We start from the raw sequence: 18,907 nt of genomic DNA on the forward strand, positions 1-18,907 counted from the left end.
ATGCATAATGCATGCCTAGAAGCACCCACCGCAAGAATTCTTTCCAACCATTACAAATGACACATGAGTGCCATTTTTAGTGTATGGTGCCACCACTCCACCAACCCATTGCTTTGAGGGTGATATGTGTGGTGCAGAAGTGCTGCACACTACAAAGATTACAGAATTCAGTAAATAGTGCTGACTCAGTCTTTCCTGATGAAAGCAGGACAGCCAAAATGTAACACTCATGATTGTACAAATACTCTTGCTGCAGTTTCTGCTATGATGTCAGGGAGAGGTACAACATTGACCAAGCAGATGACCCAATCAACTGCAGGGAGAATGTGCTGGAAGCCTCCGGACTCCGGGAGGAGCCCATAGATATCGAACTTGATAATGTTTCAGCTGTGTCTTACAGCAGTGGCAAGTTGTACAAGGTTGTGTCCAATTGTTGCAGTCGTATTTGGTGCTAGGCCATATTAAATGGTCTATTATTAGTTTGGTTGTGAGACATACTCCTTGGTGTGACAGTCCATGTAGTTGGTCAAAAATAGCCTTCTGCATGGGGAGTGGGATGAAGGGTCTAATGTTGTTTTGTGCTATGTTCACCAAACTTGCACAGAGTAGCCAGGCATAGTGTGGCATACTATTTTCAACCCAGTCGTGATGTTATCTAGAAGGATGCATGTTTTTTTTATCTCATTGTTGTGCTTTGGCTGGCTCATCATAATTGAAATCCAACAAGAAGATATTTATCCAGGAAAGGTAGTCTGTGGTGACACTGTCTGCCCTGTGGAGTTGCTGGAAATTTGTCATAAACTGTGTGATATAATCCTGATGTCGAAAATACCGTTGGCTACAGTCTCTTGATGGGTTATGAATAGAACCTGCCAATGTCTAATAATTGGTATAAAAAGTAAGTTTTGTACCCTCAACTTTGAAATGAGTCACCACTGCATTTATTGTGAACAACTCTGTACCATATGCTAACCACTTGCACTGGGAATCACATTTTTGTATGTGTGTTTGGTGAGAAGGAGGGGGGGGGGGGGGGGAAGAAAAAGAAGGAGAAGGAGAAGAAGAAGAAACATGCAACAGTTGCTGTACTCACGCTATAATTTATTGAAGCAGTGCTCCTATCACCATACCACTCACATCAGATGTGATTGATTGGGCAGTGGCTGCCATTTGTGGGATCGATACAAGATTTCTTCTGCCACATGCATGTTTTTGTGCCAGAGTATTCATAATTGGTGCTGGAATGGCAGGCAGAGGAGATAAGTCCATCAGTAAAAGTTCACCATGTCAAGAAATTGGCATAATATTAATTTGCCTGGGAAAAGTATTAATCTTTTGTACACTTCTGTGTCAGATAGCACTCTGTTGCAATATCACATATGAGTCCTGAGGAGCAAGGGGCTCGAACACTGTGAGACAAATTCACTGTTGTGACCTGTGTTGGTGGTGGTATGGATGTTGCAATCTGCCCCATTGTTGTGTGTAAGTCCATTGTTGAAGCCTCAGTGCTCACTGTCTCATTTGTGATGTTGAAGCTGGATCAGTGTGACTGCTTATCTGTGAGATGTTGCAGGTAATAAGAAGGAGTAATTTTCCTGGGTTTCCTTTTGTAAAGGAACATGTAAAAATTGAGTTTATTGTTTCTGCTTTTTATTTGCTACCCTCAATTTCAGCCCCAGTATCATCTGTGAGTGACTGGATACTAACTTTGGTGCCACTAACAGTGTTTACATAAGACCAAATATTTTTTGGGTTTTGTGAAAGATCTTTTGAAAATATTTTGCTATGGTGGTCATTGAAGGCTTCGCACATGGCTCTCTTTACAGCCAAATGTGTTTCATTCAGAATCTCTTGATCAGTGGGCCTATGCTTCATTTTAGACCTATTATGCTGTCGTCTTTGTTTCCTTAGAAGGCTCTTTGTGGTGACTGTACCCCAGGGAGGATTCCTCCCATCACAAACTGCTCTACTGGAGATGTATGTATCCAGTCCATGGTCTGCTATACTTTTGAAGTTGACCCGTAGTTCTTTTACATGCTCCTGTCCTGAGCTAAATTTACAAATTCCCCAGTGAGATATGACACTACTACTTCTTTATCTAATTTACTGAACATATAAATCATTCTACTTATTTTAGTTTCCCTTTGTACTTTGGTAGTCATTGTTCTTACGACTGTCTGATGGTCACTGACGCCAGTTTTAGTGTGTATATCCTCAAAGAGGTCAGGTCTTTTTGTTGCCATTAGGTTTAATACATTTCCATCAAAAGTGGGTTTTAAAACTAACTCTTAGAAGCAGCTTCCATTTAGTTATGTTTCACAGGATATCTTGTCACACCCACCATTAACAAAACTGTAACCATCCCAATTGGCTGTTTAATGACTGAAGTCTCCTCTGATGATTACAATGTGATTGGGGAACTTTAGTACAATTGAACTTATAATTTCTCTAAATTTTACTGTGACATCACAAAGTGAGTCCAGTTACAATTTTGTTCCCACCTCTGATACTGGGTCTTGTATGAACAGCCTCACATGCAACTTGAATTTCTGTCCAAGCCTTCAAACCTACTCAGAACTGGGGAGCCATGATCTGTTCTGAGGACAATGCTGCAGATAGTGAGCTTTGTTGAAACTCTTGTGACCAAGGCTGGTATTCTCATCCTTCTCTGTCAGTTGCTGAGAGTGATCCAAGTATTACCTCAGAGCACAGACAGCAGGCATCATTTGGCCTAATGTGCACCACAGTTTGCCCATGGTTAGACCCTGTTTCCTTACTGGCTGTGAGAATTGCCTCTTCAACACATTGAATAGGGCTCCCAGGCATACACACTGAGTGACCATGGTGTTGCTGTTTCTCTAATTGGTACCATTATTCACTGTATATTTGAACTACTGATGATTAATAGACCCCTGCTGTTTTGGTTTGCTCCCAGTTGACACAGGATACATCACAATTCCCAACAGATGAAGTGATTCTCACTGGCTCAGTTTCAGTGGAAAACAGCACCTCGGCCTTTTTGGTTATAGGGATGGTTGTAACATCATAAGTTCTGTCTGGTCCCTGTCTTCCTTGTACAGAATGCCTAGTTCCATCACTGAAACACCACTCACAGTCAAGTGGACGAGTGGTAACAGATCCTGTATTTCCTGCTGTATCTCATGCAGAGAACATCTAACCAACCAGCATGTGGTGTACAGTTTCACCACACCTTAATCCTACTGAGCACATACAAAATGTTCTCAGTTTCCTTGGTCTTCTTCCATGTACCCTACCAGATCTGTAAAGATTTTTCAAAGGCATGTGGCACAAACAATAATAATAAAATTTTATCACAATCGTATTACCACTATGAACTGATATTATGTCAGCTGTTATTTAATATCTCTTGTTGTCATCAGTACATTGTATATCCATAAATTCTTGTTGTTGTATCCAAATATTATACACCTAACAGTGCTTTTGCCTCTCCCCCCCCCCCCCCCCTCCCTCCCTCTCTCTCTCTCTCTCTCTCTCTCTATCACACACACACACACACACACACACACACACACACACACACACACACACACAAACAAACAAACAAACAAATGTGAGAGGGGTGTGTGTGTGTGTGTGTGTGTGTGTGTGTGTGTGTGTGTGTGTCTATTTCTCTTTATTGTTGTTATTCATTAGCAGTGAAATTATTTAAACACTAAGAAGAGGAAGAGACCTTATACCTCACATCATCCATCACCACCACCATCAGCATTACCATTAGCATCACAAGTGTACATGCTCTGCCTGAATGAAGATTGTTTGTAACCATTATCAAATTGTTAAATTTCGTCTACAGACTGACTGTGTAATATGCTCGTAACAGTTCCATCGAATCACCATGCCATCTCTAGCTAAATTTAATATAACATTATTGTGTGTCTGTTCAAATTGATATTGAACAGTGTTTCACACAATGCAACAGAAATGAGTGTCATAAAAGTTTCTTATACTGTGGGACATTATATTTTTGTACTTATTCATGAAATTTATTTTACAGGTGACAGACGAAATGCTCTCCCAGTGTCACTTTAACTATATGGAAGAAAGTGTTCCAGTTACAATGGAGGAGCTAGGCAGTGACATGCACCAAGACTGGCGAGGGTATCTTTATGCTTGCACTACAGCTCTTCTCAAGGAAGCAAGAGACAGGTAGAATTTGTAAATCATTATGTTTTTCTTTAGTATGCTAGAGTTGCATTAGTTTTTATGGTTCTCATACATTTTAACTGATTTGAAAACTGTGTTTCTAAGTAGGAAACAATACATAAACTTTTAATCTGTGTTCCAAACATTACATAACTTTATGGTGATCTCTCTTAAAACTTTTTATTGACATTTGGAAGGCTTGAAGTCCTACAAACAGACATTTTAAAAATAAAGGAAAACTCTCCACACTTTTATTAATTCTTTTCTCCATTAATTTGTTACTACTGCATCCAGTTACTGAAATAGTAATTAGATTACTTAAAAAGAAAAATGAAATAAAAAATTTATTAAGTTTTATGAACACTGACACCAATCACTAATCAAGCTCCGTTTAGAAATTCCCAGTTTAGAGCACAAAAGTCATTTGTCAGCACCTTCTGTACACACTGCAACACAGTATAAATGACACATAGTTCATAATAGTTACTAATGCTATGAATTCTCCACGACTCGTCCGCCTCCGTAGCGTAGCGGTAGTGTTACCGCCTACCACGCAGGGGCCCGGGTTCAATTCCCGGCTGGGGACTGGGTGTTGCGTGTCCTTCATCATCATTTTCATCATCATTGACTCACAAGTCACCGATGTGGCGTCACCTAAAAAGGACTTGCAATACAGCGGCCGCACTCCTCCGAATGGGGCCTCCCAGCCAACAATGCAATATGATCATTTCATTTCATTCCAAGACTAAAAATGAAAATAACTGGAATAGACACAGTGTGAATTTTGCTGGTGTATAGTGCTCATAAGTGAAGCAGGACTTGAACCAAATGGTATCACAAACCACCAAGACAGAATTTAATAGTGACAGGCAAAACTTCACAGTTGCCAGATACCAAGCAGGCCCATTTGTAACATGAAGCAGTTCAAAGAACAATCAGTTGAGTGCAGAGTCATCATCAGTACTTCAGTCAGCTGTGGAGAGAAGCCACACTAGCTAACAAACAGAAGTGAGAGTGTGCCTGTGGTTTGGGTGGCTGATGGGCCCAAGTGACATGTCATCCAGAGACATGGTGTTATTCACCACTTGCAATGACCGACCAGGTGTACATGAAATGAAGCATGTTGGTAGTATGGCGTTATTGATTGATACATCTGATAGATTACATGACTTCTTTCTAAGTTATATGGGTTAATCATGCTGCTATGTGTTTCAAAACTCAATAAAGAAAACTTGAGTAGTAACTAGTATAGAAAATATTGATGTGATACTAAGTCAAATCTTTTAGGAAGTCAATGAATACTTCATCTGTCTGATTACTATGGTTCATGGCTTTCAACACATGAGATGAGAAAAACATGAGTTGGGTTTTAAATGAACAATGTTTCCAGAATGACTGTGACACACACTGTGGTATTTTAAGCTGTTACCCAGGTGGAAACCTGAGAGATTTTTACCAGTAATATATCCTGGGAAAGTCTACATACATACCACTTACATTATCTATATCACTCATCTTTGCAGTGGTATGAGTGTTAAACTGGGACAGTACTCATTAATTTTGCTTTCTAAAGGAATGTTTGAACATTGAGTTCAGCATTTCTATTTTTGATTTGCTACCCTCAATTTCATTTACTGTGTTAGCCATGAGTATCTGGAAACTATCTTTGGTGCTGTTGAGAGCTCTACATATGACCAGAATTTCTGTGGATTTTGTGAGATGTGTTTTGATAAGATTGTCCTGTGGTAATCATTGCAAGCTTCATGCATTGCCCTCTTAACACCCAAACAAGTTTCCAGTACCATTTCTCTCTCTAGAGTCCCATACTTTGTTTTACATATATATTGTGCAGTGACTTCTGTTTCTTTCTTTACAAACACTGTGAAACATAGATAGCCCCTCCCATCACATACTGTTCTACTATGTTCATATGTATCCAATTCTTGTTTAGCTATGTCTCTCAATTAGTTTTATGAATGTGTAAATCATGCCCTCTATACTTTAGTAATCATTGTTGTTACAACTGCCTCATAGCCATCTATTCCAGTTTCAATGTGGACATTAACAAAATGGTCATGCCCATTTCTTGTGACTAGATCCAACATAGATTCATGAAGAGTGGGCTTGTCTATTATCTGTTCTAGGCAGTTTCCAGAGAAGTCATTTAGAACTGTATTGCAGGATATCTTGTCATGAACATAATGAAAAAAGCTATAATTATCTCAGTTGATTGTTGGATGATTAAAATCTGTTCCAGTGATACATATTAGTGAGCTGAAGTTTACCCTAAAGTTTTTGGTCACTTCTAGTTGCCAATAGAAAGATTCAACTATACCTTTATATCAACCATTAGTACTGAGGTATGCCCAAACAATTCTGCATGTTGGTCCAATTTCTTTCTTTGTGGATATGTCTATTGTGACAAATATTCCACCTTTATTTTCCACTAACATATCTTTTTGACATTTACTTTTATCCCAAAAATCTCACTGCCATTGATTTCAGGTTTTATCCAGGTTCCTGTGTCCAGTATTATGTGAACCCCAGTGCTTTTTAGGAGTCCTTCAAACTCTGATACTCTGGAATAAATGCTTCAGCACTTGATCACTAGAATCTTAACAGTCCTTCCCATGCCAACCAGCCTGAATCCTCCAGACATCAATCACGAGAAACCTATCTCATGTTTTCTCATCTGGTATCCTACAAGCTGTGGATCAAGGTAGTCAGGTAGATAAAGTGAAAGAAGAAATTGATGCCACATAACTTAAAGAACACTGCCTAAAATACCCAGATTTAGTAAATACTGTGGAGTACAAGATTCAGTAGTGCTCAGAACTGCCCTTATCATAAGTAAAAGTATTCTAAAATAATGTGTATAACCAGGGTTACTCCTCAGGAAGGTGGAAGTAAGCTGAAGTAGACTTGATGATAACCAATAATGTAACCTGTATTGTGAAAAATAAAAAGTAATAACATATCAGTACCACAGTATAAAGATAGTTCCATTACTTGTCTTGATGCTTGCTGGTTGTTTCTGTATCAGTATATTGCCAATTAAAATGAATACAAGGCTTTGGATTTCACCAGGTGAATATTCACATATAGTATAAATTTCAATCATGTCAGTGTAGGAATAGGACATGCTAATTATCCATCAGCACTGTTGTTGAGTATATTCTCCAATAACTTTCTTAAGACAGGCTTCAATAAAGACCTATCGTTTACATGAAATTTTATAAGCTAAAATTCCTTTGTGTATGTATGGCCAAACATCTGTGCATGTTGTTCTGAAAATAAATATAAATGCAAAAGTTCAACTTTAGGTCATGAAATATGATCTCACACTAAATTAACACAGGCATTGATTTGTAGCGTTTTTGTTTTATTATCAGGCAACGACCATTAGTCATGTTTCCCAAATGTATAACAAGAGCACAACCAGAAAACAGACAATGAACTTTTTGATTAAAGTAAATGTTTCTTTTTGTTACTTTATTGCAGAAGTAGAGGCTGGATCTTTGTACCATGCACAGCTGATACCTTAGTGGAAATGTCATACAAAAAAGTTGGTGATGGTCATCCACTTCGTCTGTGGCGGGTCAGCACAGAAGTTGAAGCACCACCACAGGAGCTGTTACAAAGGGTACTTCGTGAGCGTCATATGTGGGATCATTCTCTTCTAAAATGGAGGGTTGTTGCAAAACCTGATACTCGTGGGGAAGTATTCCAGTATGTGTGCTCAAGCATGGCTCCGCTGCCTTCCAAAGATTATTGTGTGCTCAGGTAAATTGATTTGTATTGTCATTGCCTCCTGCAATCATTTTCTGATTGCTGAGACTTTTTTTGGTTAACATAGTAGTCACTTCATTTTATGACTACCCTGTTGCTGCTCTTCTTTATGTTGTTGTTGATTTGAAGTGTAGTATTACAATTCACAATTCGTCAGAATGAAGTGGATGACATGTCTGTGAAACTATCAAGCAACTGAAAATTGAACTAAATCCAGTTCCTCAGTACACAGATCTGCTGTGAATGTCAAAAAGTTTCAGTTCTAAATTTTATGTGTGGAAAGCCACTGTTTAAACAGTAAAGTAGAATACACATTGAAAATGTTGTAGAAAAGTTCTTGTAGAATGTAACTACTTTTGGAGTAAAGGCGATCACAGGAGGCAAGGAGAGGGACTGTGGTTGGGTGGCTTGTGGCTTAGAGGAAGGCAGTCAGTTTGCTGGCTAGAAATGAGGGACGGGTGGCAGATATATGGGCTAGGCATGTTAATGCAGGATTGTAGGGGCCAGTGGGGAGTGACACATGCTGAAGGTGACATGGGGATGTGAACTGGAAGGACTGACAGGACAGAGGATGCGAAAACAATTGGGTGGAGGGTGCAGAGACAGTGGGTTACCCCAGACTGAGGCCAGGATGAATATGAGAGTGGGGTATGTGTGGCAAGGATAACTCCCATCTGCATAGTTCACAGAAGCTGGTGGTGGAGGGAAGGGTCGAAATGTACCAGGTTGTGAAGCAGACAGAAACTGAGCATGTTGTGCTCTGGTCAACTTTGTTCTTGGCAAAAGTTTGGTGATTTCCATTCATACTGATGGACAGATGGTTGGTAGTCATGTCAACATAAAAGTCTGTACAGTATTTACAGCAGGATTGGTATGTGACATGATTGCTTTTACAGGTGGCCTTGCCTCTGATGGGGTATAGGATAAGACTGTTACAGGACTGGAATGGATGGACAGGGCAAGTCTTGCACCTTGTTCTGCCACAGAGGTATGGTGGTATGAGGTTCAACAGCTGAAGTATAATAACTGAATGAAGTAATTTTCTGCTTCAGTCCATATGTTATTTTATTTATGCTGCTGGCCAGTTTCAATTATTAAATCACAACACAAGTAAAATAACATACTGCCTAAAATTTAAATGTGTTTCATTTGATTATTTAAACAAGATTAATGGTTGCAATAAAAGTGTACCTCAATCATAATGGGGAAGAGGAAGATATATGCATGGAGAAAAGCAGCTTATTTTTTCCCATTTTCCTTGACTTTTTATTTTACCTAGAGGAGTATAAATCAAAATATACATCAGTTTGACAAAGTCATTAATGGCATTAATGGAGATTTATGTACTAAGGCTTCAGGGTGAACAGAAATGATACATGCATAGCTTACAAAGTCAAGGTTCAACAGGTATGTATCTGAACCTTGACATGCTGCTCTGAGCAATACTGAGGTTTTTTAAATGTCTGATGGTCTCATAATAAACAGTTGTTGCATGTGTTAGACCTTCCAATTACATTCCTCTAATAGTCTCATACTATTCATGGTGGTTAGGAGCTCCAAGAAGAATTCATATAATTTCACTATTGTTGCAGAAGCCTGGTAATTATATTGTGTTTCCTTTTTAATCCTGTGCATTATTTGTATTCTATCCACTTCCATAAGAAGAGAAGAACTGCTAGTGCTCACTAGTGTAGTAGCATTTGATCTGTAGGTCGCTGCATCAGTGTTTTCATTGTCAATATATGTCTGGCACTGCTACACTCTCATATTCGACGTAGTCGTTTATACAACATGGATGACCACTAAACATACTGCTCTGAGGAATGTCTGTTAATAATCCTCACTTTTTCATTGATGTATCAGCACCACTTTCTCTTTCACCTTCAATTATTTAAACTTGATGGGCAGTTCTTCTGGTCCATTCTCTGTTTGTACCAAGTATGTCTTCTTTTGTTTTCTTCTAACTTTTCTTGTACATTTACAGTGAGAAACTGTTTTCCACTGGCAATATTTGTAACCCTTTTTATATCTGTACATTGAGCATGTTTTCTTGTTATTGGCACTTATGTGCATTTCAGGATGCCTCAACACAACAATGTGGGGAGAGTAGTTTGTTTTACAAAACTATGATCATGTTAGTTTTTAGGTTCTCTGTGATTGTTTCACATGTCATCTTGAACCCAAATACTTCATACAGTCTTATCATTACCATAAGTAACACATAAATAGTGACACTGTGTTTTGTTATTGTTGACAACAGTTTAGATTTGGATCCATGTTCCTCAATAGCAAAGGTTGTTAATGCACACTTGCATGGTGACACTCAGTTTGAATGTAACCAGTTTGAATCCTGCTACTGACAGAAATTTTCATCATCAGTGTTTGGCCAGCAAGGGAGGGTTAAATTTTAAGCTTGTCCACAACATCTCGTGGAATAAGAGCATGCGATACTGTTACGTCTGGATTCAATTATTATATAATAAACACAGTGTTCTGCTTGCTACACACAATCATTCATATTATATTCAGTAAAATCACTAATTCATTTTTAGGTCATTTATTTATTTATTTATTTATTTTTGTCACCAGCATGACAAATTGACTCAAACATTTACTAATCAGCTAGTAGCAGCAGTAGCACCTGTCTTCATCAACAGTAGTAGCAGTAGTAGTGAAATTCCAAGATGCAATTATTAGCAGGGTTTCAAAAAGAGAATTGACAGGTCTAGTAATATTTCAGAATGTAAAATACTCCCTGATACACATTACAGCCCTTTGCAAAGAATGAGTTTATATGTATTCGAGAAACAGTCTATTTCAACCACATCACCGAAGCAAATATCAAATCAGTTAATCTTCTTTATGAAATCTATCATGTTTTCACATAGATCTTCATGAACTAAAGCTTTTGTTGTACCAGTAACTTTTATTTATAATGCTCATGTCCTGATTGTTAACAAATATTACATTACTATTTCTGCATCAGTCAGTCTCTTTGCTTTACATTCTAAGTTATCTACAGACACACTTTTAAATAGAATTTAATCATCTTAAAGAAAGAAGGTGTACAGTTCATCTGGTCTAGTGTTTTGTATAGCCATATTAGGTTTTTATAAAAATTTGCCATTACTCTTCTTTTAGGTCTTGGAGAACAGATCTCGCTAAAGGAGCATGCATAATAGTTGAAACATCAGTAGAGCATGCTGAAGCACCTATAATGCCTGGTGCAGTCAGAGGCATTGTTCTAGCTTCAAGGTACCTAATTGAACCTTGTGGATCTGGAAAGTCTCGCATAATTCATCTTTCCAGAGTTGATACTAAGTAAGTGCTTCTTAATAATCCATGATTTTATGAAAATCTCAATGAAACCTTTCATATAAATGTATTTTATTTAGCTTGTTAACGCTGTAATAAGGTTGCATTTATTATTTAATGATGTGTTTGTTTCACATTCAGTTTTGTAGTTAGTGTTGAACAGTTAAATTAAAGTTGACAATTACTCTTTGAGGATATAAATTGTGCAGTCAGTCTCAATTTGAATTTCAAAGGGTGTCTTTGCAGAACATGTCATTTTTCAATCTGCAAATCAGCAAAAACAAAATCGGAATGACAAAATATTGCCAGCTGGTATATTCTCTGCAGTTCACACCATTCTCATCAAAAAGCTCAGATATTATACTATTAGAATTCTTGTTAATTGAACCTTGTGGATCTGGAAAGTCTTGCATAATTCATCTTTCCAGAGTTGATACTAAGTAAGTGCTTCTTAATAATCCATGATTGTATGAAAATCTCAATGAAACATAACATCTTCAGAATATGGAATAATCAGTGTAAGTATACCATAGACGTCAATACTGAGCCCACTCTTGTTCATGTTATACATAAATGATCATCCATCATGTACCAAAGAATCAAAAATAATTTTCTTTACTGACAAAGCAAGTATTATATTCATGTATCATAGAATAACTTCAAAACCTTTGGAAAATAATGTAACCTATTCATGTATTTTATATTTTAAAATTTTGGTAACATATTTATTGTGTTTAATCATTTCTTATACCAAATTCTGCAATTGTTTTAAAATTTTCAGTAAAACTTAACTCAAAAATTTAAGTCTTCATAGTGAATGTGACTTTTTGCAACAAATGTCATATTAACATTCTCAGGTTTGAGACCCTTCATACACATCCGCATACCTTTAAAAATTACATTTTGAAAGAGTCAGTGACATTCCATGTAGGCTTTCACGGCCGGCGTCCTTATCAGTAAACTCTTCCGGGCTAAGTTGCCGTGGTCGATCTGTAGAACTTCTTCTCCCTGACGTTTCGTTCTCAACTGCGGAGAACATCTTCCGAGGTGAGTCGACGACTGGCTGCTAGGAGCTGGGGCCGCCGCTTATATAGAGATCGTAGGGGGCGCCACCACACGTCACATGGCGTCGATGTGCAGCTATCTCTGGCTATCGTCTGTTCTCTCGATTGCAGGCAATCGATTGTCACGTGATTGATGCAACGTCGACCGCCATATCTTATCCAATTTTAATCCTTCTTCTTTACGATTAAAATTGTATTGATGTTTGTGGATTTCAATTGCCTCTCTATACATACGTGTATAATAGTGCGACGTCCTCGCTAGCACGCTTGTTTCACCAAATTTTATGTCGTGATCTCCATCCTTAAAAACATGTTCCGCTACTGCCGATTTGTCGATATGTCCCAAGCGACAGTTTCTTTTGTGCTCCGTCAACCGTGTATTGATGCTTCTTTTGGTAGTTCCTATGTAAACCCTGCCGCAACTACACGGAATTTTATATACCCCTGGGGTGGCTAGGGGGTGACGAGCATCTTTTGTTGATCTTAGGCATTCACTAATTTTCTTAGTAGGCCTAAAAATGGTCTCTACCTGAAACTTGGCTAGTACTTTTCCAATGCGATCCGTGATATTATGGATGAACGGAAGAAATACTTTTCCAGCTGATGGTTGTTGCTGTCTCCCATTTTTAGGCATTTTTCTATTTGGGTGAAGTGCTCAATTAATCTCGCTTTTTGTATAACCATTTTTCGCAAAGGCCATTCGTAAATGATTTAGTTCTTCTTGTAAGTAGCCTGGTTCACAAATATTATTGGCCCTATCCACTAGTGTTTTTATGACCCCCCTCTTTTGCCTAGGGTGGTGGTTTGAGTTCTTATGGAGGTAGCAATCGGTATGTGTACCTTTCCTGTAGACCTTATGGCCTAAGGTCCCATCCGCCCGGATGGGACCTTAGGCCATAAGGTCTACAGGAAAGGTACACATACCGATCGCTACCTCCATAAGAACTCAAACCACCACCCTAGGCAAAAGAGGGGGGTCATAAAAACACTAGTGGATAGGGCCAATAATATTTGTGAACCAGGCTACTTACAAGAAGAACTAAATCATTTACGAATGGCCTTTGCGAAAAATGGTTATACAAAAAACGAGATTAATCGAGCACTTCACCCAAATAGAAAAATGCCTAAAAATGGGAGACAGCAACAACCATCAGCTGGAAAAGTATTTCTTCCGTTCATCCATAATATCACGGATCGCATTGGAAAAGTACTAGCCAAGTTTCAGGTAGAGACCATTTTTAGGCCTACTAAGAAAATTAGTGAATGCCTAAGATCAACAAAAGATGCTCGTCACCCCCTACTCACCCCAGGGGTATATAAAATTCCGTGTAGTTGCGGCAGGGTTTACATAGGAACTACCAAAAGAAGCATCAATACACGGTTGACGGAGCACAAAAGAAACTGTCGCTTGGGACATATCGACAAATCGGCAGTAGCGGAACATGTTTTTAAGGATGGAGATCACGACATAAAATTTGGTGAAACAAGCGTGCTAGCGAGGACGTCGCACTATTATACACGTATGTATAGAGAGGCAATTGAAATCCACAAACATCAATACAATTTTAATCGTAAAGAAGAAGGATTAAAATTGGATAAGATATGGCGGTCGACGTTGCATCAATCACGTGACAATCGATTGCCTGCAATCGAGAGAACAGACGATAGCCAGAGATAGCTGCACATCGACGCCATGTGACGTGTGGTGGCGCCCCCTACGATCTCTATATAAGCGGCGGCCCCAGCTCCTAGCAGCCAGTCGTCGACTCACCTCGGAAGATGTTCTCCGCAGTTGAGAACGAAACGTCAGGGAGAAGAAGTTCTACAGATCGACCACGGCAACTTAGCCCGGAAGAGTTTACTGATAAGTCAGTGACAGTTAACAAAATTTGTATTTTTTAAAATCTTTTTTAGTGGTCAGAAGTACCTCTCCCCTTGCTGTACACATTAAGGAAAACATTTTACTATTGCCAAAATTTTGCTAAAACATATTTGCAGGTTCTGGAGCCTTTTTAAAAAGGATGTTATTAATAAAAGTTAACAACAGTTAACTAAATTAATAAAAAGCTTTTTTTGTGGCAGGCATAAAGTATCTCCCCCCTCCCCCAACACACACACACACACACACACACACACACACACACACACACACACACACACACACACACACCTTGGAAAATACATTGGTGTTACCAGGGTTAATACAATTTAGATAAAACACTGTACATGCAACTTCCTGGCAGATTAAAACTGTGTGCCCGACCGAGACTCGAACTCGGGACCTTTGCCTTTCGCGGGCAAGTGCTCTACCATCTGAGCTACTGAAGCACGACTCACGCCCGGTACTCACAGCTTTACTTCTGCCAGTACCTCGTCTCCTACCTTCCAAACTTTACAGAAGCTCTCCTGCGAACCTTGCAGAACTGGCACTCCTGAAAGAAAGGATATTGCGGAGACATGGCTTAGCCACAGCCTTGGGGATGTTTCCAGAATGAGATTTTCACTCTGCAGCAGAGTGTGCGCTGATATGAAACTTCCTGGTAGATTAAAACTGTGTGCCCGACCGAGACTCGAACTCGGGACCTTTGCCTTTCGCGGGCAAGTGCTCTACCATCTGAGCTACCGAAGCACGACTCACGCCCGGTACTCAGAGCTTTACTTCTGCCAGTACCTCGTCTCCTACCTTCCAAACTTTACAGAAGCTCTCCTGCGAACCTTGCAGTTTTTAGGTTCTCTGTGAGACTGGTTCGATGCAGCTCTCCATGCTACTCTATCCTATGCAAGCCTCTTCATCTCCCAGTACTTACTGCAACCTACATCCTTCTGAATCTGCTTAGTGTATTCATCTCTTGGTCTCCCTCTACGACTTTTACCCCCCATGCTGCCCTCCAGTACTAAATTGGTGATCCCTTGATGCCTCAGAACATGTCCTACCAACCGATCCCTTCTTCTAGTCAAGTTGTGCCACAAACTCCTCTTCTTCGCAATTCTATTCAATACCTCCTCATTAGTTATGTAATCTACCCATCTAAACTTCAGCATTCTTCTGTAGCACCACATTTCAAAAGCTTCTATTCTCTTCTTGTCTAAACTATTTATCGTCCATGTTTCACTTCCATACCTTTAAACTCCTAAACTCCGTATAAATACTTTCAGAAATGGCTTTCTGACACTTAAATCAATACTTGATGTTAACAAATTTCTCCTCTTCAGAAACACTTTCCTTACTGTTGCCAGTCTACTTTTTATATCCTCTCTACTTTGACCATCATCAGTTATTTTGCTCCCCAAATAGAAAAACTCCTTTACCACTTTAAGTGTCTCATTTCCTAATCTGATTCCCTCAACATCACCCGACTTAATTCGACTACATTCCATTATCCTCGTTTTGCTTTTGTTGATGTTCATCATATATCCTCCTTTCAAGACACTGTCCATTCTGTTTTACTCTTCCAAGTCCTTTGCTGTCTTTGACAGATTTACAATATCATCAGCAAACCTCAAAGTTTTTATTTCTTCTCCATGGATTTTAATACCTACTCCGAATTTTTCTTTTGTTTCCTTTACTGCTTGCTCAATATACAGATTTAATAACATCGGGGAGAGGTTACAACCCTGTCTCACTCCCTTCCCAACCATTGCTTCCCTCGACTCTTATAACTGCCATCTGGTTTCTGTACAAATTGTAAATAGCATTTGGCTCCCTGTATTTTACCCCTCCCACCTTCATAATTTGAAAGAGAGTATTCCAGTCAACATTGTCAAAAGCTTTTTCTAAGTCTACAAATGCTAGAAACATAGGTTTGCCTTTCCTAAATCTTTCTTCTAAGATAAGTCGTAGGGTCAGTATTGCCTCACGTGTTCCAATATTTCTACGGAATCCAAACTGATCTTCCCCGAGGTCGGCTTCTACCAGTTTTTCCATTCGTCTGTCAAGAATTTGTGTTAGTATTTTGCAGCTGTGACTTATTAAACTGATAGTTCGGTAATTTTCACATCTGTCAACACCTGCTTTCTTTGGGATTGGAATTATTATATTCTTCTTAAAGTCTGAGGGAATTTCGCCTGTCTCATACATCTTCCCCACCAGATGGTAGAGTTTTGTCAGGACTGGCTCTCCAAGGCTATCAGTAGTTCTAATGGAATGTTGTCTACTCCCGGGGCATTGTTTTGACTCAGGTCTTTCAATGCTCTGTTGAACTCTTCAAGCAGTATCGTATCTCCCATTTCATCTTCATCTACATCCTCTTCCATTTCCATAATATTGTCCTCAAGAACATCGCCCCTGTATAGACCCTCTATATACTCCTTCCACCTTTCTGCTTTGCCTTCTTTTGTTAGTTAACCACTCATAAAAAATAAATATTATATCGATGTTGTCCAAATATGTAAGGAAATTTTATAACAAAACAGAAAGTATAAAAATGAAACATGTGTGCATGTATACACATAACTAATGAGCACAGAATAATTCAAATTAATACCCTATGTCCATCTCCTTCTCCCCCTCTCTCTGTCCTTTTCCTCCTCCCCTCTATCTCACTGTACATCTCCCCCTCCCACCTCTTTTTGACCATCTCCTCCTCTTATCACTCTGTCCATTTCCTTCTTCCCCCTCTCTCTGTCCATCACTTATGCCACACCATTTTCACTCTCACCCTCATCTCCACCCCAACAGCATGTGGCTTTTACCCACACAGCAAGTTTTTACCCTGTGAATAATTACGTTGGAAAATAGAAATTTGCGGGTTTATACATAACTGAAAGAATTGTATCTGTCATCATTTGAAATTTCTAAAACTTTTTCATGTCTGATGAATAGCATTTGTCTGAAGTAAATGTTTACAGAATCATGCTACATATAAAAGGCATTTGCTTCTTAAGAACTGCAAAGTACAATATTTATTTTCTTACAAGTAATGGAATACAAATTTATGAGAACACAAGTGTGTGCATGCTTATGTTCCTAACAAGAAAAAGCACTTTATATGTAGTATGATTCTGTAAATATTTTACTTCAGACAACTATTGTTCATTAGATATGAAAATATTTTTAAAATTTAAAATTATAAGATACAATTGTTTCAGTTATTTTTAAACCTGAAAACTGATATTTGCCAACATAATTAATTACAGAGTAAAAATGTGCTGTGGGAGTAGGAGCCACCTCCAGTTGTGGTGGGGATGAAGGTAGGAGTGAGAATGATGTGGCATAAGAGATGGGCAGAGAGAAGGGAGAAGAGGACATGGGCGGAGAGAGGGGAGAAGGAGGAAATGGACAGAGAGGTAAGAGAGGGGAGGAGGAGATGTGCACTGATATAGTAAGAGGTATAGCGGTAGAGATTGACAGAGAAGAGGAGGGAGGAGGTGTTGACAAGAGACATTGGGGAGGTGGAGATGGACATAGATGGGGGGAAGATGGAGACTGACAGAAAGAGGGGGGAGGAGGAGATTGTGCAACGTGTGTGACACACATATGCATGAGTAAAATGGTAGTAGATTACAAAAATGGATGTATTTACACATATATGTACATATCTTTCACATTGCCTCCTAAACCCTGTATTGATTTCAACCAAACTTAGTACACATTCCACTTATTGTCTGGAAAGAACCATATATCTCCCATTGTGGTGGGGATAGTTGTGAAAACCAGGTGATATAAGAGATGGACAAGAGAGAGGAGGAAGGAGGAGATGGATAAAGAGAGAGGAGAGGAGGAGATGAACGGGGAGAGGTGGCAGGAGGAGAAGGACACGGAAAGGGGAAGGAGACGTTGGACAGATTGAGGGGGGACGGGAGATGGACAGAGAGAGTGGGGAGGAAGGGTAGGTGTCAGAGCCAGGCAGAAGATTGAGAGGAGTGCAAAAGGAAGAGGGAGTCAGGAGGGAGAGGGAAGAGGGATGGGTTGTGAGGAGGCAGATGGGTGAGGTGCAGTGTGAAGGGGTAGGTGGAATAGGGGAGAAAGAAATAGAATGGGGAAAGTCAGATTATGAGAGTGCTTTAAATTTTTCCTGATTACTTTGATGAAACTGCAGCTCTTAGAAGATACCTGGGCAACATTGGGTATTGAGTTAGTATATTGTGTAGTCAAGGTACAATAAGTACTTTAACATTTCTGAACAGGAACTCATAGTATGTGTGCAAATGACTGTGTCTTGATATCTGGTTAGGCCTCTTCTTACCATACGGATTTACTTTAAACAACAAGCGGTGGTACCCCAAAATAGCCACAGCATAACATCTTGTGCACTTCATGTGGTGCAAAATTTGAGATAATTCCTGGAGCAAATTGGGCTGAGTTGAGTCTCTGTGCAAGTGTCATTGCATACATTACATTACATTAATGCATGTTCCATAGATCATAGATACGACAACTCATAATGATGTGAAACATGTTGGTTTAACAAAAATTTCCTTTGCGCAATATGTATATTTTTTAATTTTTTTTATGTTACTACTTCATGTCTGAAAAATCATCTGTTGAGTAGAAGAAGTTGTCATTAATAAATTCTTTTAATTTGTTTTTAAATGTTGGTTGGCTATCCATCAGA

General features: G+C 39.1%; 1 protein-coding gene across 1 annotated transcript in view; it reads left to right on the forward strand.

Moving 5' to 3' along the window:
* The window catches only part of LOC124556288 (stAR-related lipid transfer protein 13), a 667,281-nt gene that overhangs the window by 636,015 nt on the left and 12,359 nt on the right, over window positions 1–18,907 (forward strand). Inside the window, exons 17-19 of the mRNA XM_047130265.1 lie at window positions 4,037–4,188; window positions 7,687–7,968; window positions 11,116–11,295. Of these exons, the coding sequence (XP_046986221.1) occupies window positions 4,037–4,188; window positions 7,687–7,968; window positions 11,116–11,295 (614 nt within the window). The remainder of the gene's footprint in view (window positions 1–4,036; window positions 4,189–7,686; window positions 7,969–11,115; window positions 11,296–18,907) is intronic.

This window comes from Schistocerca americana, chromosome X (assembly GCF_021461395.2).
Source record: "Schistocerca americana isolate TAMUIC-IGC-003095 chromosome X, iqSchAmer2.1, whole genome shotgun sequence".
NCBI classification, from domain to species: domain Eukaryota; kingdom Metazoa; phylum Arthropoda; class Insecta; order Orthoptera; family Acrididae; genus Schistocerca; species Schistocerca americana.